This window comes from Xenopus laevis, chromosome 6S, assembly GCF_017654675.1.
Source record: "Xenopus laevis strain J_2021 chromosome 6S, Xenopus_laevis_v10.1, whole genome shotgun sequence".
NCBI classification, from domain to species: Eukaryota; Metazoa; Chordata; class Amphibia; order Anura; family Pipidae; genus Xenopus; species Xenopus laevis.
The window spans coordinates 97,331,454-97,359,383 of NC_054382.1; the positions used below are offsets into that span (position 1 = coordinate 97,331,454).

The 27,930-nt window shown below is 38.3% G+C and overlaps 1 protein-coding gene across 1 annotated transcript; it reads left to right on the forward strand.

Moving 5' to 3' along the window:
- Positions 1–27,910, forward strand: dsg2.S (desmoglein 2 S homeolog). The gene is made up of 15 exons (XM_018223682.2): positions 1–406; positions 12,753–12,788; positions 13,925–14,062; positions 15,407–15,562; positions 16,021–16,165; positions 16,282–16,448; positions 17,191–17,325; positions 17,672–17,857; positions 18,311–18,603; positions 18,689–18,831; positions 19,567–19,794; positions 21,058–21,285; positions 22,782–22,906; positions 24,563–24,937; positions 25,559–27,910. The coding sequence occupies exons 1-15, from the start codon at positions 359–361 to the stop codon at positions 26,594–26,596; spliced, it is 3,441 nt and encodes a 1,146-aa protein (XP_018079171.1). The 5' UTR covers positions 1–358; the 3' UTR covers positions 26,597–27,910.
- Positions 27,911–27,930: the final 20 nt, after the last annotated feature.

The following is a 27,930-nucleotide window of genomic DNA, read 5'->3' on the forward strand; positions in this document are numbered from 1 at the left end:
AAAGGGCTGGGCAGTGAGGTTCATTATCTCACACTTATTTACCTGTGACACAAGTGAAAGGACACAGAGTGACCCAGCCCTTCCCACACAGAGCCCTCCCCTGTGCCTCACGGCCTTCCCCCAAGCTACACCTTTCCCCTCTGTTACTCGGGCAAAGGCTCCATTTTCTGAACAGCTACAAATTCACTTGTCCTGGATCCTGTGCAGTTAACGGCTCTTCCTTTCCCCCACCTGGACACGACCCCCCTTCTCTTTTGCGCTCAGATTGTGGAGTTTCTCTCTCACTTGCCTCACACACACGACTTTGACTGGTGGAGGCAACAGGCTGATTATAAGGACCCGAGCTGCGCCTGGGACGATGCCACAGATCTCAGCTAGAGGGGGGGCGCTTCTTCTGCAGTTTCTGGTGAGTAATATACTACATGTGCGAACTCTCTCCGCTGCTCGGGGTTAGCTGGTGCCACACCGTTTTACATGACATGGGGGAGGTGAGCGCAGGAATTCACATGTATAAACGTTTTGTTAATGGATTAGTGACCTGTCTGACCACACCCTGTGCGGGCACAATAGAGTCCATACCTGGCGCATGTAGGGACTAAAGCTGGGGACTGACTTCCCATGGGGCTCTGGGCTCTACGTGTGATTATATGTGTGGGACACTGGCACTGTGTGGCCTCCATGAGGTGATACTAAGAGACAACTGGATAATATGTGGAACACAATATGTTTTGCAACTGCTGCACACAACAGGGTTCCAAGGTCTTGTTTTGAAAACCAGCCCAAAACTAGCCAAGGGGCACTTCAAAAGTAGCCCAAAATATGTGCAGTGAAAAATATGAATTTATGAGAAAATACGCCTTTTTGAATTTTTCACTGTTTAACAGATCTTCCAATGAAACGGCCCCCCAATAGGGCCCCCCTAAGGCCTTAATACATATACAATTTCTATAAATATTGGTAAAATCGGTTAACCTCTAGACATTTTGGTGGGCAGCAGAGTTTTGCCCCAAAATTGTCTGAAATTGAGGAAAGTCATCAGCTATACAGAGCCCAAAATCTGGTAACTCCTGACTTCTACACAAGCCAGTCCCATTGCATGCTGGGTATTGTAGTCTTACATTAAACTTGGCAGTCGGCAAATTGTTAAAAAAAAAAAACTACATTACCCAACATGCACTGGGAGACGCAAGCTTGGCACGTTAGGGCAAGAAAAAACTTTCCAAATAACAACCAGCCAAAAGCCCGAAAAGTAGCCCAAATCCGTACATTGGCTAGTTTGTACTTTCAAAACCAGCCTGGGCTTTAAATTAGTAGCCCAATTTGGCTGGAAACCCTCCATCCTGGCAACCCTGCACAGAACCTGCAACAACATATAAGTGCGAGTGCACACCCTCCCAACTGCAACGGTTGCACAGGGATAACCCTATAGGAAGTACAGGGAGCAACCATTGGCGGGGAGAGGTAAAAAAAAAAAAAAAAAGTATTCGTTTTTAATGTGTCATCATTATTTCGAAAATCCCTTATGACAATGTGGGCTTCTGTTTGAAATATTTTATTTGATTTTCACATTAAACAAATAGAATCAATAGACAGCAAATATTATGCAGAAGAAGAGAGAACGGTACAGTCGACTAAATAGTATGTTATTGTCAAAAAGTATACCATATTAGAAAATTAACAAGAGCTAACAAAAATTAACTAACTAACTAAGTCGTGGATGCAAATATAATAAAACAAAGAAAGAAAGAAAAAGCCCATTAATAATCTGGAATGTCGGATAGATCTTTTACAGTTGAAGAAACCGCCTAATATGATCACCAGTTTTAGAGTCAATGTGGGCTTCTGATGGCTGCTCTACTTTCAAATTCTACTTGTGCATATTTCCATAAAAATACTGACTTGTTCCATGTTAACAGTATGGAATCAAAGCTCCTACCACTGTGCTATTCTATAGAATGACTTACTAAACATTTTACAGTCTGCACTGTACATTCTTTACAGCATCACCCTGAGGAGCTGTCATTATGTTTCCTGAATGACTGCTCTCTCTTCTTTCTCACCTTGTGTGTTACTAAGGAATGTCCTTGTGTTTGGTACCTAATGCTTCAACATCTTATGCAATCAGGCTGGTGTATGGCAGTCATAGACCCTTGGGATGTTGATAAACTACAACTCCCAGAATTCCGGCAGTTGTGGTGAGAGGCTGGTTATTGCAGTTACAGATGGAAGATTTCCAACCCTATACTGTAGTTTTATCTAAATGTTTAATTGGCCAGCCTTACAATTGATGTATCGGTGTCTAGATGTAACCTTTACTAGGGCAAACCATTTGCATTTTTACTTTAGCTGGCTATAGCCATAACAATAAAATCCACCATCCCCGATCAATAACTTTATACTATTGGTATTAGCTGTTTTTGTCTTAAAAAGGTTGTTCACCTTCCAAACACATTTTTTTTCAGTTCAGTTGTTTTCAGATTGTTTATAATAAACAAAGAATGTTTTCAATTGCTTTCCATCTTTTATTTTGTACCGTTTTCCAAAATGTAAATTTCAAGTTTAATGTTCCTATTTCTGGGGTTTCATTCTGGCAGCTCAGTGATCCAGGAGTCTGTTGAACTGTTACAATTTGCTACATTAAGGGGCATATTTATCAAGGGTCGAATTTGAAAAACTTTGAATTCAAAAAGACCAACCGAAATTAAGTCGAGATTCGAATCGAAGTTTTTCCCCAAAAAACCTTTGATTTTTCAAAGTCCACCAATTGACTCCAAATAGGTGCTAGGAGGTCCCCCATAGGCTAAAACAGCCGTTTGGCAGGTTTTAGTTGGCGAATGGTCGAAGTCAATTTTTAAAGAGACAGTACATGATACATTTCAAATTTTTCAAATTCGAATCGAATTTGGACTATTGCCCAGTCGAAGTACACAAAAAATAGCTCGAAATTCAAATTTTTTGAATTCAAAAATTCAACTCAACCTTTGATAAATCTGCCCCTTAGTTGATACATTTCTCAGCAGTATCTGTGGAGTATAAGCAACTATTGTATCAATTCTAACAGCTGCCTGTAATGAAAAGATAAATGTATGAACTAAATGTATCAATTTAGAACAGTTAAAGAGTCAGCGACCTCCCTCCCTCCCAGAGCTTCTTTAGAAGGTGAAAAATGAATCTTTACACTTCGATATTAGAAAAACAGTCACAAATACAAAGTAATTGGAAAAATTCTTTATTTCTGGTGAACTATCTGAAACTAACTGAATTGGAAAACGTTTTTGACGGTGAACAACCCTTTTAAAGTAGTGATTAGTGTGTGTAATTTGAATCCAACAATCACAATATCATGATCCTATTGTTTCTACATTTGCCTGTTATATTGTTCTTTTCACATGCATGTTACCGTGCCTGGTAATAAATCATCAATGCCATTAACAATCCATCGTGAGAAAGACATGGCCAGCCTTACAATTCAAGTGGGTTAATGTATCAATGGGAAGCATTATGTCTTCATTGTGCTATCATGGAATGTGTTCATATACTCCCAAGATAGCTTAAGGAAAAGCACAAAAACTGAAAGTATGTAAAAGGAATGACAATATAATGTAATGTTGCCCTGCACTGGTAAAACTGGTGTGTTTGCTTCAGAAACATGACTATAGTTTATATAAACAAGCGCCTGTGTAGCCATGGGGGCAGCCATTCAAGCACAGGATACACAGTAGATAACAGGTAAGGTATGAAGAATCCCACTGTGTACTACAGAGCTTATCTGTTATCTGCTGTGTATCCTGTGCCTTTTCTTCTTTTTCCAGTTTGAATGGCTGCCCCCATGGCTATACAGCAGTGTGTTAAACTATTGTAGTCTTACTAAATCAAACACACCAGTTTTACCAGTGCAGGGCAACAGTACATTACATTGTCCTGAAAAACACTTTCATTCTGTGGTGTTACTGTTCCTTTAAGACTTCATAGGGCCTTTTTCAGAAGGGTCACTTGTATCCCGTATTCTTCTAGTATCATGTATTAGGTTTCTCTGTCACTGTTTATCTTTCTGAGACATCACTTTTGCTTTGCTATAGCAGCAGTGAGTTAAAAATGTAGGCATCCAGTGTCTTCTGTTTCTTTGGGGCCTCGAGCAATTTTTGGAATTAGTCTGGAAGACTTCTGCAATATATAAACAGATCATAATTTGCTACTTTTTAAGTGTGTTTTGCTTCACTCTTATATTCTTTGTTATTTAATAATCTCAACATTAACAATGTTTAGAATAATACTGCTACTGGCACACTATGGTTTTTTTCTGCTGGCAGGGAAAAGGCGAATATGGCCAGAAACCACTACGTATGTGTGCCCATTGACAGGTTTGGAATCCACCTGCAAATACACACAAAAAACATTTATGTTTCCACCCCGTGTGCACAGTGCCAGAATCAGCCAGGTTGCGAAATTTAATCTGCCGACACACCATATCGGCCAGTTCATGCTGCATCCGAAGATGAGGAAGAGGAGCTGCACCTCCTCACTAATGATTAGAACAATATAAAAGTGGCCTTACTGAGTATCACACCTCCTACACTCACTGTCATTTGGTCTGTGGCCAAGTGGAAAGGGGACTTGATCAACCTTTGTATAGCCACCTTTACTTCTTTTTCATTTAAAACCAGTACAGAATTTTGAATTGAATATTTTTTAGAATGTTTTTTCTTTCCATGAGATGAAGCCCATTTTAAATTTTTATTTTCATGCATGTTCTAGAGTGGCCTGCTCTTAACAACTTTTTATTTGGTCCTTATTTTCAGATGGGGGGGGGGGTCACTGTTCCCAGTGACCAAAAACCCTATTTCTCTATGATTTTATTGATATTGTCACATTTTGTGATGTCTCTTTCTATTCAGACCCCTTGCATCCTAGTCTTTTGTTACTCTACTGCCATGTTGCTAAGGTGAATTGAACCCAAGCAACCGGATAGCTGATGTTTTTTTCCAAAACTGCACAGCAGATTAACAAAAGTTAAAGGAACAGTAACCCAACAATAAGTATGATTCAAATAGAATGTACTGTTGCTGTGCACTGTTAAAAGTTGTGTAATTGCTTAAGAAAGTCTACTATAGTTATAAAAATAGGCTACTGTTTAGCCATGGGAGCAGCCATTCAAGCTAAAGATGGCAATACACGCACTGATAAAAGTGTCCAACAGACTGAGTCGGCAGCTTATTGGCCCATGTTTGGGGCCCTCCGACGGGCTTCCCCAATCGATATCTGGCCAAAAGTGGGCCAGATGCCAATTAGAAAGGACTAAAAATCCCACTATCCGACTGCCTGTTTACCCTTTGTTGTCATTCGATCATTGAGCCCTAAGTCCCACGATCGGATCTGCCCAAAATTGCCCACTTCAAGGTGGGCATATCGGGAGAGATCCGCTCATTTGCGACATTGCCAAACGAACGGATCTCTGTGTATGGCCACCTTAAAAAAAAAAAGAAGAAACGGCACAGGCTATGTAGCAGATAAGCTCTGTAATAGAATACAATGGGCTTCTACAGAATGCATCTGTTATCCGCTATGTAATCTGTGCTTCGAATGGCTGCCCTTTGGCTACACTGCATCTTGTTTATATAAACTATATTAGTCTTTCTAAAGCAAACACACCAGTTTTACCACTGCTGGGAAACAGTACATTATATTTTAATTACTTTAAAGCAATTTAATTTTTTGGTCTTACTGTTCCATTAAGTGGTTCAAAATCCACAAAAATATATAATGAATAGCAATTTCAAAATGCCTTAAAAAAATATAAAATAATTATATAAAACTTTTTTTTATATTGGAGACAGAGTTACTGACAAACAGATTCTGCTGCAGATTACCCGTTATAGGTGTTAGCTTCAAATATCTGCAGCTTTCAGCATGGGCAGTGTCTTCACGCATGTAGCTGCAATATTTAGCACCTGAGCATGTTCATGTGCTTGTGTGAGTGTATATACAGGTATGGGATCTATTATCCAGAATGCTTAGGACCTGGGCTTTTCCATCCACAAGGGATATTTTTGAAATTTCAGGCACGATCCTTTAAAGGAGAACTAAACCCTAAAAATGAATATGGCTAAAACTGCTATGTTTTATAAACTGAACTTATTGCACCAGCCTAAAGTTTCAGCTTCTCAATAGCAGCAATGATCCAGGACTTCAAACTTGTCACAGGGGGTCACCATCTTGGAAAGTGTCTGCGACACTCACATGATCAGTGGACTCAGCTGTTGAGATGCTAAATTTAGGGGTCATCGTAATTTATCAAGCAGAAAACTAGGTTTGTCTGTAATATAAACTCATGCTACAAGGCTGATTATTAAATTCTGATGCTAGTCGCACTAGTTTCTGTGCTGCCATGTAGTAATTATCTGTATTAATTACTAATCAGCCTTATACTGTGACATTTCTATTCTATGTGTACTGTATATTTTGATTTGCTCCCTAAGCTCAGTAAGTGACAGCAGCACAGAGCATGTGCAGTGAATAAGCAGAAAAGAAGATGGGGAGCTACTGGGGCATCTTTGGAGACACAGATCTTCCCTGCTAAAGGGTTGTGGTTACCTTGGGCTGGTACAGAAGCCCAAAACATAATGTACAACATTTCTAGCTACTTCTTTAATTTAACTTTCCTTGTCCTTTAAGGCTACAAAAAAACACAAATCAGATTCCCTAGAGCTGTAACCCCACTTTCTGCCTTGTGAAACATGCACCACACTTGATACGTAGAGACAGATTTATCAAAATGTGTGATTAGAATTCATCACAGAAAAACTCATTCACATTTTATTCATCACTATGGGATTTTTAGATTCGTATTTACCAGTGGAGTTCACCATTTGATTAATATGCTTTTAAAAATCCCTTAGGAATGAATAGAAAGTGAGTGAGTTTTTCTGTGGTGAGTTCTGAATTCACACTTTGATAAATCTGCCACTTAGTCTCTACTTGTAACTGTATCCCTGCAACTAATTGTAACAATTATCTGGTCCTTTTACAACCCTGTATATTGAACATGACACAAACCCGAAGCTACTGTAGTCAGTCTTGTTTGTTTGTTTGTTTGTTTTGCACAAAACCAGTAAAACTTACCTTAAAAAGTAAATATGATATGTATATTATTCAGAATGCTTAGGATCTTGAGTTTTTTAGATATGATCATATTTTGATGTAATTTGCAATCAACTTGCCCCAGGGGTCCCCAACCCATTTTACCTATAAGCGATTTTCGAATGTAAAAAGAGTCAGGGAGCAACACTAGCATGAAAAAAGTTCATGGGGTGCCAAATATGGCTGTGATTGGCTATTTAGTAGCCCCTATTTGAACTGCCAGCCTATAGGAGGCTCTGTTTGGCAGTGCACCTGGTTTTTATGTAACCAATCTTGCCTGCAAATCAGAAATTCAAAAATAAGCACCTGCTTTGAGGCCACTGGGAGCAACATCCAAAGGGTCAGAGAGTAACATGTTTCTCACGAGCCACTGGTTGGGGATCACTGCCTTACATTGCCTTTAAACATTAAATAAACACAGTAGGATTGTTTTACCACCAACATGGATCTTTGCAGCTTATTTAGGATCAAGTACAAGCTACTAATTTATTATTACAGATATTAAAATGGGCAGCCTTAGTAATCATTAAAAGAAAATAAAAATGGGACTTTTTTAGTTCAAAATAGCTCAAAAATCTCAGTCTCTGTGAATTTCTGGATAAGGCAAATGTGCTATGAGTTTCCAGGAGGGACCATTTGTAATCACATCAGAGTGGTTTGTAAACTTTGCACCTCTAAAAGAATGTTGTTATCTATGAAACTTGAGTGCCACAACTTCAAGTGCTAAAAGCTATCTGTAAAACTGCATGTCATCTAAATTAAGCTTCCCATTTAAACCCAGATTTGGTCAAGCAGTTTAGCTGATTTGAGCCATATTACCCAATACTCTGGGCTCAATTGCATGTGTAGGTGAGTTTTTTAATGATTATTCTGAAATTTTCAGATCATAGATGATTGCTTCCTAGGCTCATGACATCGCATCCATGGATGCCATAACAAACAGAATATAATGCAGGGTGCCCATTCACGTTCCAGCCCTTTTTCAAAGCAAAAAAATACATTTGTCTTATAGATTTTATATGTAAAGCCTCTCATTTAACATCTCATGTTGTCATGTGCTTAACTGAAGCAAAGCATTATTATAGAGATTGTCATAGTGATGCCTAGGGATGCACCAAATCCATTATTTTGGGATGCGAACAAATCCCGAACCAAGTCTGAACCCTAATTTACATATGCAAAGTAGGACAGGGAAGGCTTAAGAGGAAAATAAAGGCCAGTACAAGTTAATTTGGGGACAAAACCATGAACTATATTGATTTACAAGGCCCTAGCAAAGGCACATCTATGCTACAGAGGTACATATATGAGACAAAATATGGCTGCCTTGTTTTAAAAGGGCCCTTGTTAAACATGAGCAATGATTAGGGCTTGCTTGTGCTAAACATACTTTTGCTTTAAAGGAAAAGGAAAGCTAAGGAGGCATTTTATTGCCAATAGATTAGCTGCAATAGTGCAAGCTAGAATGCTATATTTATTCTGTAGAATGTTTTAACATACCTGAGTAAAAAGCTCTAAAAGTGCTCTGTTTGTTTAGGATAGCAGCTGCAGTATTAGCTTGATGTGACATCACTTCCTACCTGAGTCTCTCCCTGCTCACTCCTAGCTCTGGGCTTAGATTACAACAGAGAAGGGAGGGGGGAGCAAACTGAGCATGCTCAAGCCCTAGCCCTGGAGGTTTAAGCTGAAAACAGGAAGTCTGATACAGAAGCCCATGAGTACACAAGGCAAGAAGTGCAGTGTTTCTTTTGACAGATGACTCAGAGCAGCACTACTTTGAGGGTTTACTGGTATATTTAGGTGGACCTTTCTGATAAGATATAATATTTTTTTGTTATGGCCCATTATATAATGCATTTCCCTAATATATGTCCATTGAAACATTAATCTCTAAAAAGTCTTTTACTGACTGCTTTTTTTTTCAACTCTTCCCTCAAATTGAAGCAGCTTTTGGAATGAAGTGAATCTGATATGCTGTCTTTATGGCACAATATTTTACAAGTCATTGTCTAGTTACTCTAGTACATTTGAGTATATGTTACTAAAATGAGACGTTCCTTCTTTGCTTTTATCATCTTTCCTTGTTTTTTAAACTGACACCTTTCATAAATAAATAAAAGTGCCAACATACATATAAATTAGCTTCCTGAAAAGTCTGCTTTGCCTACAATGGGTTGTGTCATGTTTGTTTATTGAAATATATTTTAGTAGTTTTCTGGCTGGTTGAAGCAAGGGGCAGTGAAAGGAGCAGCAAAATGTGTGTTCAGATTTCTTTTACACGCAGAATACGAGAAATTAGAGTAAATTTGGCATAAACAGGGACTGTAGGAAATTATACATTTAATTTTTAATCTATATCACACCTAGTTATCTGTTGCAACTACAATAACAGTAATCTGTATTCTTTTACCTTATTCGTTTTATACAAATTAATTTGTAATATTTGCGATAACTTTTGAAAAAAGTGTTTGCTTATTTTAAGTAGCTGAAAGAGCTGCAGAAAATAATTTTTTAAAATCAAATTCTATCTTTTGACAAAAGATGTTAAACCCATTTAAGATGGCTGCATGCTATGAAATCCAGTTATTAGGCCTGAATTACCAGAGCTATTAGACGGCTGGCCATAGACGCACTGATAATATTGTACAAAACTAATTTTTGTACGATATTCGGTGCGTGTATGGTGGGAGACGAGCTGTCGGCTCATCAATCAGGCTTACCGGAAAATTTTGATAGGGCGTCTTTGAAGGCACCTGAACATTGGCCGTTGTTAGTGCTGAATTATCAGATACCGGTAGAACTGAACGATCTAAACAAACTAAAATCCCAGCTCAGAGTAAACTAATTACGTTCTGGCTCAAGGGAAGGATATGAAACAGCTAGTGGAATTAATCACTGCTGGCTTTTACAATGTAATTAACATAAATAGAAATGTCCTTTCTTCCTTTAGGGTAGGGACACACTGGACGATTTGTCGCCAACGTTTTTAAAAAGCAAATCGCGGCGACATATCGCTTGTTTTGTCTCTGAACAAAAACAAATGAAAGACGCCAGCTCCTGTGCCCACAGCGCGTTTGTGAATCGCCTGTAGCTCCAAAACGCACTGAGACCCTTTTCCGAGCGATTTATCAGAAATAGCATGTACTTAGAAAAGCACTGAAATCTCCTAGACACGCACACACATACAGATAAGTAGCAGCAATTGTATTCAAATTACAATGCGAACGCAAGAACGCAAGCACGTAAAGACGCCAGGTTACAGCGGGAAGCACAATCCGTTTCCGGTTTGGGTGGAGCACGTACCGAACAGAGTAATGGGATACAAATCGCTCTGTGCCAATAGTCGCTGTGAATCGTCTGTTCAAAAAAGACGATCGTCTTGACGCCGCGATTTACTTTTTTAAAACGTTGGCGACAAATCGTCCAGTGTGTCCTTACCCTTAAAGATCTCCAGTCCTGTGTAAAGTATTGCATATAGACCGTTCCTAAGCAATGGTGCAACTTGCCTTTTTATTTCCAGTCTCAAGAAATGTCTTGCTATCTGCACTATCACGTTTCTGAGCAACCGGGCAACTTGTGGCACACCCCTTCTACACCCCTGCTGATATCAGAATGCCACACCCTCTACTTTAAAGGGTTATTTCTTGAGCCAGATAGGACATGTTTGTCTGTTGCAAGGTAGATAATTAGATTGGCATGGCACATAGACAATGTCCCTGCATAATGGACTTTTGCTTAGGGCAGAGACACACGCTCAGATTTGGGGAGATTTAGTCGCCCGGTGATAAACCGCCTCTTCTTCAGGGCGACTAATCTCCCCGAACTGCGTCCCGCCAGCTAGAATCTAAATCGCCGGCGGGATGGCACTCGGAGTGCTTCGTTTTTCGAAATAGCCCGAAGTTTCCTTGTGAGGCAACTTCGGAAAACGAAGCGCAAAAAATTGCCATCCTGGCGGCGATTTACATTCTAGCCGGCGAGAGGCAGTTCGGGGAGATTAATTGCCCCGAAGAAGAGGCAATTTGTCACTGGACGACTAGTCTCCCTGAATCTGAGCGCGTGTCTCTGTCCTAAAGTAGGCTTTTTACTGGTGTTCTAATTATCTGCCTTCCATACGCAATTTAGAAAAATTGCACACCCTCAAAGAGATCAGCCCAGTGCACAATATTAGAGAATCAGCATATGTCGCAGAAACATTGCATCTCCGCACAATAAACAAGCAGGGTGCTCCCTGCAACGCTAATGCCTCTTGTGCCGATATCCTTTTCTCAGACTAATTATCTGCCTTGCAAAAACCAAACATGGCGTGGAATAACAAAAAACATATATTTTTTGTGATTTAACTGAGCAAAAAAAAAACACATGTTGAACATGTGGGTCAATAGTTTATATAAACAAGCTGATGTGTAGCCATGGGGGCAGCCATTCAAAGCTAAAAAAAGGAGAAAAGGCACAGGACACACAGCAGATAACAAATAAGCTCTATAATAAACAGTTGGATTCTTCAGAATTTATTTATTATCTACTGTGTATCCTGTGCTTGAATGGCTGCCTCCATGGCTACACAGCAGCTTGTTTATATAAAACATAATTGTGATTTAGAAACAAGCAAACTCATTTTACCAGTGCAGGGCAACGGTACATTTTATTGTCCTTCTTTTTAGACACTTTAATTTTTTGGTGTTACTGTTCCTTTAATGTTGTTTGATATTGCTGAGGTGGACAAGGACAACAATAGATAGCAAATCGCTGTTCATGGAAGCTGTGTTTTCAAAAGGGGGACTGCAGCTCATTTAAAAAAGCCTGTGGATGTAGGGAATAAAGAATACTTTCAGTTAACCCACCCAGCCAAGGAGAGAAGGATGCAACAAAGAGAATTGTTCATACACACCCTCTCAGGCTTGCTGCACAGCTAGGAATGAATGCAGAGGAATCCACTCCACATGGTGGGGGGTGAAATTCCAAATCTCTGATAGCATGGGAGTCATGCCCTTGGAGGTGTTTAAAGCAAAAATAACAAGAGAGAAAAGGGACAGAAGTGTGCAGGCATGCTGTGTAACGACTCAGGCTTTAGTACAAACTGTTCATATTGAAAAAAAAAACATTGTAGAATTCACTGTAAAAGTGTAATAAAAGCTGCACCTTTTGTAATAATCCTGTCAGCCAATCAAAATATATAATTTACTGATCACCTGTTTGGAAGCAAGCAATTTATTGGCTGCTCCTGGTTACTAGATCCGTTGCAAACTTTGCTCCCTTTATTGTATTACCCAAGTTATTGTGTTTTAGAGTGATTGTGTTTATTGTGTTTTAGGGTTGAATTTTTTTATTGTTACTATACTTGATACAGGGGAAAATATCAGACAGTTACCCAGGTCACATTCAGCTGTTTCTCTTGGTAGTTATCTTCCTGCCGTAGGAGACATGCATGCAAGCTTGTTTTTCCCTTCTGAATAGAGCTCTTTTGCAATAGTTAATGGAGGTTTCACTGCACTTAACACAGTATATAAAATAATTTAGTCAGTGTAGATGGTTAGAGGTATGAAGCTGATACATTTGTCCTATTTCTAGGAGTATTAACAAATTCTTACTACAGATATTCATTTTTTTACTTTCAGGTTTTGGTTGGAGTTGGACATAGTCTTCATTTACAGGTGAGTTGCAGGGGGTTTATTTGCCGTACATTTGTTGTTACTGATATGCTGCTGATCACATAGACATAACTTTGCGTTTGGCATTTTGCAAAACTCCTATCCTGCTTGTCGCAAATTTGGACAATCAGGATTAAGACAAACACATAAAACGCATCATTATTGTTAAATTATTATTGTGTTCCGCAGTGCATTTTTAGTAGTACTGTTCCATGTTATCAAAATAGTAAGTCAACCAAAGATGCAGTTGGTTATACCTCTTGCAAAAATATTTTTTAAACCTACTAAACTGACATAGACACTTAGACGGTCTATTTAATAAACCTAAAAAAAATTTTCCGGGTCAAGTTTTTAAAGAGTGAAATAAAACCCCTAGAATTTTTCAAGATTTATTATGCTCTGAAGCTGCTAAAAAAACGAATCTAAAAATACTGCAGCTAAAACCCGTCGGAATCACGTAGAAGTCGATGGCAGATTGGATCATGTTTTTTACATTTTGTTATTGGAAAATTAAAGGGATTCTGGTTTGGGAGTTTGGTCGAGGTTTTTTTTTAATAGAGCAAGAAAAAGGCGAGTTTTAGTAAATGACCCGTTTATATTGACACACCTCGATTGTAAATTTAAAATTGGCATCTCCTCTCTGTTGTTTAGTGCAAAGCCATTAAACTTTAACTATGTTGTCGGGCAGTTCTCCATTAACCACTTGTTAGCAGGCTGAATTACAATAGTGGCCCCTTGAAGATGTTGGGAGCCAATAAAAGTTCATGAAGGGTCTTTATTTTGCTGTAGTGCATATGCAACTCTCTATACAGATGATTTTATGAGACCCTCGCTTACATTAGGACTGAAAACATGAAACACCATGGGGTATATTTATCAAAGAGTGAAGTTAATAAGTGAAATTCCGCCACTCTCCATTCATTTCTATGGGATTTTTATAGGCGTATTTATCAAAGGGTGAACTTTCACTTTCACCCATTGATAAATACGCCTTTCAAAATCCCATAGAAATGAATTGAGAGTGGTGGAATTTCACTCTAGTGGCGGAACTTCACTCTTTGATAAATTTACCCCCATGACACAATCAGAGCTATGCTTTATTCCAGACCTGAATGCCTTGCTTTTTTCATTTCTGACAGGTGATAGAAAGAAGCAGAAATCAAAATGACAATAAAGCCATTTCTACAAGAGTAATAAGATACAAGCGGGAATGGATTATACCGCCTGTTTCAATCCTAGAGGAACAGAATAATTCTTGGAGGAACCCAATAGCAAAAGTGAGTGATTCTGACAATGAGTTGTATTTATTCACTTGCAGAGCATTGTAATTAAGTCTCGCTGAGTAAATGAACACATTTAATGTCATTCTCTACAGCAGGGGTCCCCAACCGCCGGGCCGCGGCCCAGAAGCAGGCCACGGACACTCCTGCACTGGGCCACCAAGCCCAGCGCTCAAAAACGAGGCTCGCCGAATTGGACACCGGCCCCCGACCCCGCCAACCCCTTATATGTTACAATGTTATTGGCACTTTCATCCTATGCTGATACATTTTCATAGTTTCAGCAAGCACACGGGGGGCACTTTGCATACACCTAGGGGCCGATTCACTAAGCTCGAGTGAAGGATTCGAATGAAAAATACTTCGAATTTCGAAGTATTTTTTGGGTACTTCGACCATCGAATGGGCTACTTCGACTACGACCTTCGACTTCGATTCGAACGAAAAATCGTTCGACTATTCGACCATTCGATAGTCGAAGTACTTTCCCTTTAAAAAAAACTTCGACCCCCTACTTCGGCAGATAAAACCTACCGAAGTCAATGTTAGCCTATGGGGAAGGTCCCCATAGGCTTGCTAAACTTTTTTTGATCGAAGGATTTTCCTTCGATCGTTGGATTAAAATCCTTCGAATCGTTCGATTCGAAGGATTTAATCGTTCGATCGAACGAAAAATCCTTCGATCGAACGAACGTTTAGCGCTAAATCCTTCGACTTCGATATTCGAAGTCGAAGGATTTCAATTCGAGGGTCGAATTTCGAAGTATTTTTTACTTCGAAATTCGACCCTTAGTGAATCTGCCCCCTAGTGTTGCCACCTTTTCTGGAAAAAATACCGGCCTTCCTATACATTTATCTTTTTTCCCTATTAATAACATTGGGATCAGCCATCATTTTTACTGGCCGGGCCTGTAAAATACTGGCCAGATGGCAACCCTATATACACCACAAAGGGCAGAAAAGCACAAAAAGCAGCTCCTATCCATTCATTTGTAGTATCAAGTTATTGTGTGATGAGCTAAGGAGCCATGTGAGTGCTGCTGTGCATAGTGTGTGATTGTGAAGGGATAGGGAGTGGTGTGCAAAGTATTTTTTGTTCAGAAACTGGAGTTATTCTGTTTTTGCTTCACAAATTGTGAGTGTGTTGCCCTGATTTTAGGGCCTGTAATGTATTATTTATATGAAACAATAAAAACTTTTGGTTATGAATCTCTCTAATTCACTTCCGACTTTATGCTAGTTGTTTTACACAATATTCTTGTTTTGCATGGGAAATCTGTAGAACGAGATGTATGATAACTCATATTCACAAGATAACATTTTCAATTCTCTTACCAACAGATTAAATCAGATAAGCAGACAGAAATGAGAATTGCATATCGCATTGAGGGTATGGGGGTGACAAAACCTCCCCTTGGCATTTTCATTATCGATGAAAGGACTGGGGAACTGAATGTAACTGGGATTGTTGATAGAGAAGAAACGCCAATGTTCTATGTAAGTTTTACTTTGATTAACTTTCGCGACCTGTCCATTTAGTAGGCCAGTTTCCAGCATATCACACAACCAGAGGCATAAATATTCTGTGTAGGACCAGGTCTCTCCTATGGACCCAAAGGGGTGCTGTGTTTGCAACAATATAGCCATGTACAGCTTTTATGAACCAAATTAATTCACAAAAACATTTGTACTTCAAAAAAACACACATTCTTGTACAACTATCGCTTAGATCTTGCACTACATTATTTTACCATTAAAAAAACTGTTTTCCAATTCATCCATCACAATCCAAAATCAATTAAAACAGTCAGAAAAAATTAACAGTGGTAATTCACATCAAATTAGTAAACCAAACTCTCTATATACACTACCTACTCATACTGCACTGTCCCAAATTTCATAAGTACATGAGTAATAAACTCTCATTATTCCAATACCCGCTTTCTTTATTTCAGCTAAAAGGTTATGCGCTAAATCAAGATGGAGGTAACGTTGAACCACCTATAGATCTTAGGGTGAAAGTCATTGACATTAATGATAATGATCCAGTTTTTATAAGTGAAGTTTTTTCTGGTGTCATCGAGGAGGCAAGCCCAGCAAGTAAGTTTCAACACATAAATGTAAATGTTTCTTCACCTTTAAATTAATATTATTCTCCCTCCTTTATCTAGAACACTGAGGTATAATTAGTTCTTTTTATTTTGTGTGCTATGCAGATACCTTAGTTCTGAAGCTAAATGCAACCGATGCCGATGATCCAAATACTATCAACGCTAAACTTGCCTATAAAGTTATTTCTCAAGAACCAGGAGATATACAAATATTTGAAATAAATAAAGATACCGGGGAAGTTTACACCAAAGTATCAAAAATTGATAGAGAGGTAATGTAAATTTATTTTGCTTCAGTTTGTGATTACTTTTGGCTTTAATTGTTATCTGTCGGGCAAATCAAACCAGTGTTAATACTTAACCAGTCGCAGGTGACACAACATCACAACAAGTAGTGATTTGCTTCTGCATTTAGGATGTTAGAATTTCTATGATATGATACAGTGCCTTTGCTGATTTTTTTATTTTCTTGCTCATCAATCATGGTGTTTCCCTTGGTCTAATTTATAAGAAGGCCCCCTGAAAATAAATTTTGGCAGGCAGCGTATATATTTTATTCAAACTGTGCAGAAAATCAGGGCTTACTACTTTAGAGAGCAACCAATCTCAATGAGACTATCCTGTCTTCTTCTACCAGCAACCAGCCATTGTGCATTCCTAGCAAGAACCAGCTAGAGTCAAGTACAATAATCAAGAAGCTACAGGAACACCGTGTTTCTCAAGTAAAAACTCATTAGCAAAGCACAAGGACCTCTCTTTCTCACTTAATTTGTTTGTTGACTTTTTTACTATATAATGCCAATAAGCCCCAAGGGATATCATCATCATTTATTTATATAGCGCTGTCAAGGGATATTGCCATTCTACTCTACTTTTAAGTCGCTGCTTAATATTGTGTAATAATTTTGTTGGTGGTTTCAAAGGGCTTTTAAGGTATGGCACAAATATGGCAGATATGTTACAAGTGTGCTTAGTGGCATTTAATTTGATAATTTTTCATGTCCCTCCATTTAGACACAAAGCAGTTACTATCTAGTTGTCGAAGTAAGAGATAATGATGGAAAAACAGGTTCTCTCTCTGGAACCGCTACAGTTAGAGTCACAGTTAAGGATGTGAATGACAACATTCCATACATTGAAAAGGACCAGGTAATTTGGAGATTGTGATTGTATGTGCACTTGTCCTCTCATAACAAAAAACACTGGCTATTTTAACTTAGATTTGCCATGTAGTTGATTTTTATGGAAACCCTCCCATGAAAGGTCTGAGTTATAACCAACAAAGACAAATTATTTTGCTTTCAGCATTGGCATCACCTTTTGAGGGTATCGACCAGAGGGGCAGACTAATGTTTGTTTGCATAAACCTCCCCAGTATTCAAAATAACTTTTGCAAACCCAGAATGACTTTAACAAAACAAGTTCCTACTAAACTTTCCACAGTGTTGGATTTTTCTGAAAATCTGTGTTTCATTGTTCTTTATTTGTATTCTAGTATGAAGGGACAGTTGAAGAAAATACAGCAAATGTGGAAATTCTGCGAATGAAAGCAATTGACCTGGATGAAGTATTCACAGATAATTGGCTGGCTAACTTTACCATTGTCTCTGGAAATGAAGATGGCATTTTTAAGATAATAACAGATGCTAAAACTAATGAGGGGGTTTTGATCGTTGTAAAGGTAAAGATTAAATATTGATGTTTCATATTTTTCTATTTTTTTTTTTTTTTTTTAATTTTAGAATAGTTTATCATGTGTTTGCATATGCACACATTGCCAGTTAGCTTTCACTTTTCAAAACTGTGCTATATTCATGAAAGGGGCAGTATACATCCTTATTTAGATAGAGTTCAATGAATAGGGAATGTGCCATACATACTTTTTAACCTATTATTTGGTTCTTGCAAGGTAGATAATTAAATACCAGAAAGCTATATTGAGCAGGCCCCTCTTTACCTCTTGTACTGGTTATCATTGTATGTAATTCATATATGTTCAACATATATACCCATTTCTTTTAGACAATACCGTGGGATATGTTGGTGATTTATAAATACATATTAATAATATTATTATTAATAATAGTATGTATACTTTATCTTTTTTGCTTTCTGTCTCTCTCTCTCTTTTTAGGAGGTTGACTATGAGGTAATGCAACATGTTGATCTGAGTGTCGTGGTTTCAAATAAAGCAGCATATCATAGTTCAATCTTAAATTTTGGTGGAGGGACAGATGCAGGTGTTGGCATTGGAGGGCTTAAGAAAACCGCTATTAAAGTGAAGGTAAAGAACGTCTTAGAGGGTCCTGTGTTTAAGCCAAAACGAAAGGTTATTCTGATTAGTGAAGAAAAAACTTCAGTGCAAACGGTGATTGGATCATATCAGGCATATGATGGAGACACAGGGAAAATTTCTGTGAATGTGAAGTAAGTCCCTTGCCTGCAGTTAATTGCGTAAATTTATCTATTTGTACGCTATTGATACTACAGTCAATTCCATTTGCATGAACAGGTATGCCAAAGAATATGACCCAGATAATTGGTTCACAATTGATTCAACAACAGCTGATATCAAGCTTATTAAAATTCCAGACCGCGAATCAATTTATGTGGTTAACGGGACCTATGTGGTAAAAATATTGGCCATCAGTGAAGGTAAGATATAATAAAATCTGTCATGATCATCATGCATAATACAATACATAGCTCAGGCCTGAGAATACAGACTTCTCTTTTAAACCCTTTTCCAAAATGTAACACATTTTCACAATTGTTTAATACAGAATACAATAGACTAGTTGTACTAATTATTTAAAAAAAATGTTAAAGTGCCAATTTATAAATATGCATTGTAGACACAATAGCCAAATAAACAGGGACTGTGTTCCACTTGTTGTTTCTTTGAAATACATTTTCACTAATGGGTTAAATGCACTGCAATGCATAGTTTACCACTTTCTGTGGATTATAGAATTTACAGTGCTGTCACTCAGTTTATAGGTATGACAGTACTGTAGATTTTTTAGTTTCCTCTTTATTCTTTGAAGGAGTTTCCTGACCATGGAAACCTGCCTTTGTTGCTGCCTATGTAAAACAAGAAAAGGGGAATTTATTTCAAAAGATTATCTGCCTTCTCCTTCCCCACAGTTACTCTGACGAAAAAAGTTGTAGCCATTGTAAATTGGTTTCAGTTACACTGTTTAGCACTAAATTACCAAAATCATAAATAATATTTCATTAAAACACTCGGCAGAGACCATCCCTACATAAACCCAATTCCTTAAACCCCTTTATACAAACTAGTGGGCAGCTTGTTGCTGCTAATCCAGGTATTGCAACAGTAAATAGTGTAGGTCAACTACATGTTTTAACAAAGCTGAATTTCCTTAGATCTTCCAGGAAAAACAGCCACTGGAACCATTGCCATAGATGTTGCAGATGCAAATGACAATTGCCCTACTTTAGTCAATCCAATACAGACTGTTTGCAGCACTGCAAAGTTTATCAATGTAACTGCAGTCGATCGTGATGACTTTCCATTTGGTGCTCCATTTAAGTTTTCTATATTGGATGAGCCAGCAGGATATGCAAAATTCTGGACTCTTGGACCAAGCAATGGTAAGTGTGGAGAGACGTCAACAATACATATGTACTTATATGGACCATGTGGGGAAAAGCAAGCCCTGTATAGCTATATTAGTTGTATATGGGATGGTAAAAGAAGCAGGGCGCCTTCTATATTAGTCTTCTTGTTTTTCAAAGTATGGTATAGAAGCAATGTTCCTTCTAAAATTCTAAAATTATTTTGTGCGCACATTTTAAACTGTGTTCTCAGGTCAGAATTATTACAAGATTTTCTCACACAAAATTCTTTCTGTGCACGATAATTTGTTGTGTGCACGCACTAGCAATGCATCATTATGGCTAACTACTATTGTTCTAAACTGATTATTAAAGGGTTTGTTCACCTTCCAACACTTTTTTTCAGTTCAGTTGGTTTCAGATTGTTCACCAGAAATAAAGGCTTTTTCCAATTACCACAAACCACAAACTCATCAGATATCGGGACATCAGCGCAGACACTGGAACCTTCCCCATTTATACAGGACCTGGAGAGCTTTTAGATCCCGGGGTTTTGGATTCTGAGTTTTTAGACTATCGGGACTTCAATAAATCACGAAAATTGAATCGGTTTTTTTCTTCCTCTGAAAACCACAAATTATTCGAAGTTTGGATATTTGGACCTTGATAAATAACCCCCTAAATTTTGCAAAATTGTAACAGTTCAGAATCTGCACCTGAATTACTGAGCTGACACCAGAGACAGGAACATTCAAGTTTAAACTTAAATTTTGGAAAAATAAAAAATGGAAATTGAAAAAAGTCTTTATATCCAGAGAACAATCTGAAAACAACTCAACTGAAAAAGTGTTTGGAAGGTAAACAGCCTCTCTTTAAGGGAATTTGACTTGAAGGAATGCAAGCTATGATCTTGAGAATTGGCCAAGCATGTCTCACGTTAGCCTATTTTTCCTTTATTACTCTTATTTAAATCATAGAAATGTACTCCTATTCTGGTCTATATTTTCTGACCTTCACCGGTACAATTATCAGTGACCGAATGTAAACTCCCCAGACTTTATTCTTAGGCAAAGGCTCTGATTTTTCACTCCCTGTGGAAATCCACTGCACCTGCAGAGCAATCTACAGCCAACCCCACCCTTACCAAACATTTACTCAGTAGGAAACTTTCTGAGTGTCAAGAAAATTCTGTATTTTATAATGCAATGCACAATGCCTTTTTCAAGATCTTGAGTTTGATAACTGCTTCTCAAACAGCAGAAATGAAATGTTTTACTTTTATTCCCCTGTTTGTGATAGGAGTCGGTGTACAGCTGAAACCACAAAACATCTGGGATGGGTCACATAAAGTGCACGTTCTGGTGAAAGACAACCAAGGACTGAGTTGCACAGAACCACAGATCCTTTCACTCTTTATTTGCTCCTGTGACAATGGTGATGCCTGCAGTGAACGAATGATTGATTCATCTGTAAAACTAGGAGCTGCTGCAATTGGACTAATGATTCTGGCCTGCTTATTATTATTATGTGAGTAAATAATGGGTATTTCATGTTTCGTTGTTGTGCAGTGATCCCCAACCAGTAGCTCATGAACAACAAGTTGCTCCCCAACCCCTTGGATGTTGCTCTCCATGGCCTCAAAGCAGGTGATTATGTCTGGCTTGGAGGCAAGTTTTGGTTGCATAAAAATAGGCATGCACTGAATCCACTATTTTCGATTCGACTGAACCCCCGAATCCTTCGTGAAAGATTCGACCGAACCAAATCCTAATTTGAATATGCAAATTAGGGGTGGAAAAGGAAAACATTTTTTACTTCCTTGTTTTGTGACAAAAAGTCACGTACCTCACCGTACCAAATTTGCATATGCAAATTAGGATTCGTTCGGCCAGGCAGTAGGATAAGGCCGTATCCAAATCCTGCTGAAAAAGCCTTGTTAGAAACTACAGTCTTATTAAATAATTTGTATAAGTTCTCTGGTCAACAAACACCACTCACCAAGGTGATATTTAAATATATTTAATGTGTAAAAATGTGTTGCAGAAAATACATACAAATTAACAGATACCTAGCCAGTCAAATGCTCTATTGACAGCCTACCAAAATAATATGTATGTATCAATATGTTGTATAAAAGTTTTGTGTATGTCTGTATTGTGTGAGAGTCAGTGTGTGTCTGTGTGTGTGTCCAGTGTGCGAGAGCAAACTTCTCTTTGTTCAGGGATATATTCAAAATCTGTGAGATACACCTCCCCAGCCAACCCATAAGACATTCCATACGTTTCCTGTAACCTAATCCCTCTAGACTTAGGGAACAAATGGAGTATGGGAACCAATGTGTGAAGGATGTGTGAATGACAAGTCATGAGTGCACAAATGAAACATATTCAAACTTAATCAATACTGGAATATAACCATTTTTCCAATACCCTATATTTAACAAGCCTGAATCCCAAACCGAATCCTGGAGTCTGTGCATCCCTACATAAAAAACAGTTGTACTGCCAAACAGTCTCCTGTAGGCTGCCAGTTTACACAGAGGCTACCAATAGCCAATCACAGCCCTTATTTGGCACCACCGAGGAACATTTTCCATGCTTGTGTCGCTCCCCAAATCTTTTTACATGTCAAAGTGGTATAAAGGTGATACCTTTATTGGCTAACTAAGATAATCATAGCAAGCGTTCAGAACATTTTAGTTCCTTTTTGAAGCTCATTACTTTGTTCTCCGTTTCATTATTGTTCAGCAGTAAATGTCCACAATGCCTAAGCAGCTTACACAGAATAAAACCGCTGCAGCATTATGAATAAATTACACTTTTTTCAATTTAATTATTATACCAAGGTCACAATTATTTCTGTAGATCTGATATACTCTAATGGCAAAAAAACAGCAGCTGTTTACACAGCTCTCTGAAAATCCACAGTGATTAAAATGTTCTATGTGACCAAAGCTAATATGGACCTAAAATTAAACCGCACTCTAATTAGTTAATGTTGTTTTGTTTTTCCTGTTTCTTCAGTGGTGCCACTTCTATTACTCTTGTGCTATTGTGGATCTACTGGGACGGGATTTATGGCCATACCAGATGGCACGGAGGCTACATTTATGAAATGGAATAATGAAGGTGCCGCGCCTGAAGACATGGCAAGTCATAGCTGAGTTTCTAAATGCTTTAGACCTTGTGGTGGCAAGCTTAATTATGAGAATTTATGTAGAGGGCTGAAATGGGGTGGATCTGGGTATGTCAGTGCCAAATGAGATAGGGTTGGGGCATAGCATGCAGAGGATAGGCCACTTATCTTTATAACAAAACACTAAAACCCTATTAGTCCTAGTTCTGTAATAGTCAGTATACCCCTAAAACACCTTTACTAGAAATGGGCACAATAAGTAGGAATAAATGTTGAAATTACACTCTGCCTATTAAACCTTTCTTTTCTAAGCAGCAACATTTGATCTGGGGCTTCTCGTGGACTGGTAATTTGTTTTTAACAGGTCCTCTTAAGTTCTGTGGGACCAAAAGTGACAGGATATACTGTAATTGACTTCATATTCTTGTTTCATGCCAGAAATAATAAAAAGCATAGCTTTTTCTTAATTAAAACAGTAGGCAAAAAGTATGTTCGGCACAAGCCATATTAATTCAGCTCATGTCAAAAAGGGGTGTATACTGTCCCTTTAAACCCATTGTTTACATCATTGCAAGATTTTGAATATTTAGAAGAGATAATCAGTAAGAAATCTCAGGAGTGCAAAGGAAACAACCTGTTGCAATACAGATGCAATACAGTAAAAGTACAGGAGTGGGATCTGTTAAATCTGTTGACCAGAATACTTTATGGCTACTTAAAAAAAATACAGGTACAAGGTAATGATAGCTTACTATTTAATATATGATAATCACTTCAACTAAAAGAATAGGGCAAAGGCCTCATGGTAGTATTTTTATGGAATTCCACAATGTTGCAAGAAGCACACAGGGGCAAATTCACTAACAATCGTAGTTTCGCCAGGCGCAACTTCGCCGCACTTCGCCACACTTCGCCAGGCGTAGTTTCGCCAGCGCTTCGCAAATTCACTAAAATCCGAAGTTGCGCACAGGGGTAGCATAAGGTTGCGAAGTTGCGCTAGCGTTGATTCGCTAAGTAAAGCGAAGTTACGCTAGTGAAGGCTAATTTGCATAGGGCGCCAAATTCAAATTTCAATGGAGGAATACGTATCAGCACTACAAATGCCAAGAAAACCTTCAATTCATCAAACAAAATTTTAATTTTGCCCTACACATGTGCCCACTGTCTAGGTAAGTTGCCATGAGTCAGGAAATGTAGGGGGGAAGGAGGGGAGCCCCAAAAAAAATTTCGATCTTTTTCAGCCTATCACCCATAATGTAGAAAACACGCCAGCGTTTTTTGGGACTTAGAAAAAATGTTGACTTTTTTTGAAACAATCCCTATCTACTCTATTGCGCTTCGCCAGGTCTGAGGTGGTGAAGGAAGTCTAGCGTAAAAGGTAGCGTTCAGTACACTGCGCGCGTTAGTGAATTTGCGTAGTTACGTCGCTAGCGAAACTTCGCCAGGCGTAAGGGTGCGAAGTAACACTAGCGAAACTACGCCAGCGTTCGTTAGTGAATTTGCGCAGTAACGAAAATGACAAACGCTAGCGAAGTAACGCTAGCGTTTGGCGCTTAGTGAATTTGCCCCACAGTGTTTCTGTAAATGATTCAGTTAAAATATCTCAAGTAAAGCATTGTTTCTTGGTACAGGGAAATGTGGTAATCAGAATTTTATGTTTCCTCTTTAGGCTGCCCTTGCACCACATATTCTTGCTGCTGGATGTACTGCAGGAGGCAGTGGAGCTGGTGCAGGAGGTATGGGTAAAGGAGAAGCAGGCTTCCAGGCTATGGGTGGAATGTACCACTCAAACACCGTAATAGACAGAAGATGGGAAGAGCAAAGAAATTTACTAGCAGAAGCCCAAGCAGGAGCTGCAGGGAACACATTAAGATCCATGGCTGTGCTGACTTCTGGAAGTGGCTCAGGAGCCGGTGTTGGTGGAGGAGCTTATGGTGGTGCAATAATAGGTGGAGGAGGTGCAATAATAGGTGGAGGAGGTGCAATAATAGGTGGAGGAGGTGCAGCCCTAGATGAAGGATTTATAAAAGAATACTTCAGTGATGTAAGTAATTTTACTTTTGTCAAATATCATGGCAGTTTTCTGTCTTACAGAAGTGTACTTTTTTGCTTTTTCTGCTATGACCCTTTCCCCTTTATCTTCAGCTATTAACGCTATTCCCATCTATTTCCCTTTATATGTAAAACGAGACTTCCAGTCTGAGAGAGGCTACACTTCTATGTTATTACCCAGTAGAACTGATATTTGTTACATGGCTTCTCATAATTTTCACTACTAGTTGTTCACTTTAAAGGGAATACTGATCTCCACAGAATTTTGAATAAGTCTAGGTAATCTTTTTATACAAAGTACAAAAGATTGAAAGGAGGAAATAAATGTACCCTTCAAAGTATCTTGCTTCTATGCAGTGAAAAAAATTACAGAATACCTGATTTTAAGTGTGCACATATTAATTACTTTCTTTTTTTTTTAATTTGAGTAAAACAATGTAGTAAAACGATGCTCAAAATGCTGTAAGTTGTCGCTGATCAGTTTCCATTGACTATAATGGGAGACCATAAATTAGCTTTGCTTATTGAAGGGTGACAGGTTTTATATTATTACTGAAATATTTTGATGTCTGCATACCATCTTAATGATTTGTTTCTTTCTGTCCATTTCTAGAAAGCGTTTGGTTATTGTGATGAAGACCAGGCTCAGCCAGCAAAAGACTGCATTCTTACTTATACCCATCAAGATGTTGAGTCACTCTCAGGATCTGTTGGATGCTGCAGTTTCATTGAAAGTGAATTTGATTATGACTGTCTTGATGATTTAGGGGTGAAGTTCAAAGCACTGGCAGACATTTGTCAGGGCATGCAGGCCAGCACTGCTGTACAAGCAGAAAGGCATAAGTCATACGAGGAGCTTGCCGAAACAACTAAATCACTTACCATGCAAGATGTGCAACGCTCACAGGCAAGTAGTAACGTTAGCGTAGAGAAAAAGGTAATAGCTGCACATGCCCCAACTTTTGCCAATATGGAAAGTTCCTTTAGTTCAGTTGAGACACATGTTCAAAGAAGAGAACCTGAAATGGTAGTTAGAGAAGAAGTAATTGCTGAAGACTCTTCTAGGTATATTCATGATCCCGCACCTCGAGGTAATATCCTTGTGACAGAAAAATCTTACACCACAGGTCCTGCATATTTTCTTGAGCCGCTGCACCAGCAGAATGTCTTAGTGACAGAGAGGTTAATTGGCAGTTCTGCTAGTTTGCATAACATGATTGACATTAAAGATGGACAGAATGTTATGGTCACTGAAAGAGTGATCACCTCTGACAAAGCAAGGCCTGGTTTTGTGGGAGCCAGTGAACCTCTAGACTCGCAATATGTAGTTGTAACCGAGAGGCTGCTGGCACCCAGCTCTGGTCTACAGACCTCACTGAGCATTCCTGAACTGGCTGTCGGGAACAATGTTGTAGTAACTGAAAGGCATTATACTCCTATACAGGACAATATAATACTTCCAGCTGAAATTTCTGGAGGGATAAATATGATGAAAGACGGTGCTGTATCTTTAGGCCAATATGCAAGTAATGATCAATTCTTTAAACAAGAGGGGCATTTGTCTGACGAGTTGCCACCTTCTGCCAACAATACAAGTAAATCTACTACCAGAGTCACGAAACACAGCACTGTACATTACACACGGTCTTAACTGCAAATATAATAAATCCTGGAAAGTGCGAGAAGTTTAAAAAAATTATTGTGTTCTAGACAAGGTAATTTCTCTTTGAGATACACAGTCTGTACATGTTTATTAGGTGAGAGGTTCTGCACCTTCGCCCACAGATCCATCAGATTTCATCCTTTTTTATTCCAAATTTCTTTGTAAATATGTGTGCCGTTTCTTCCGTGACAAACAACTCATTGGCTTAATATTCAGATACAAACAGAACTAATCTGATACTGAACTCTCAAAAAGATCATTTTGTGGTGTTGAGCTATCAATTTTGCATTATTATATACGGATCCAACAGGAAGCTTGAATACTATTTAATTGCTCTTGACTGGAATGTTTGTAAGACTTCTCTTCTTAGACCTTGGCTAAAATCAACGGATGTTCTAAACATCATCATAGAAGCTTATCAGTTGCCTGAGAAAGATACTTGAAAGCCGTGCAGGATTCAGGATTACCCCACGTGTCCTGCCAGAAATTCAGTCCAGTGGTCTTCCTGTTACAGCACAATTTTCACAGTTCAGGAAAATGCTTTTTTTATCTCTTTGCACCACCAAAATGAAATTACTGTCTGTTATTATCTGGTAATATTAATGTTCCATTAACAACACTGAAAAGTAAAGTTGTACCTTTGGCCCTGGCCACCTTATCTCCTTAACATAATGGGCTCTGCATGGAATGTTGGATTGATTTCTATGAAATTTTTCCAGACCATTATTTTAACCTCAGAATCACTTCAGTTATGTCTTGATAGATATGACTTGGTATGTTTTACAAATCAGTTTATCTCAAAGAATTTGTAGATACAGAGCAAGCTAGCCATTAATCAGGTATGTTAAACACATTGGGGCAGATTTACTAAAGTGCTTTTTTTTTATTATTTTGGTAAACTGCAAATTTTTTCAAATGATGTTAGTCTTTGTAATCATGCGTCGCACCCCTGTACTGTCAGGTATTCTCGGGTGGAATTGTAAATAAAGAAAGCTGTTTTTGTAATTACTGTTTATATAGTGTTAAAATTATTTTTTCTAACCAGATAATAGAACACAAATAACAGTTTGGACAATCAATAATGCATCTATATGAACTAAATTCTGATAATGGCAGATCTATTCTTTTCTCATGTAATGGACATTGCTATGGTTCACATTTACACTGTCTGACATGGTCTGTTTTTAAGCAAAAATGTGCCTTTGTGTCCAGGGGTAATGCAATTAATAGTGGATGCTTTGTGCTTCTGTAATTTTCTATTACTTGAATTTTTTTTACATTAAACTTAAAAACTAAAAAGAACTGTTTTACTTGTGAAAATG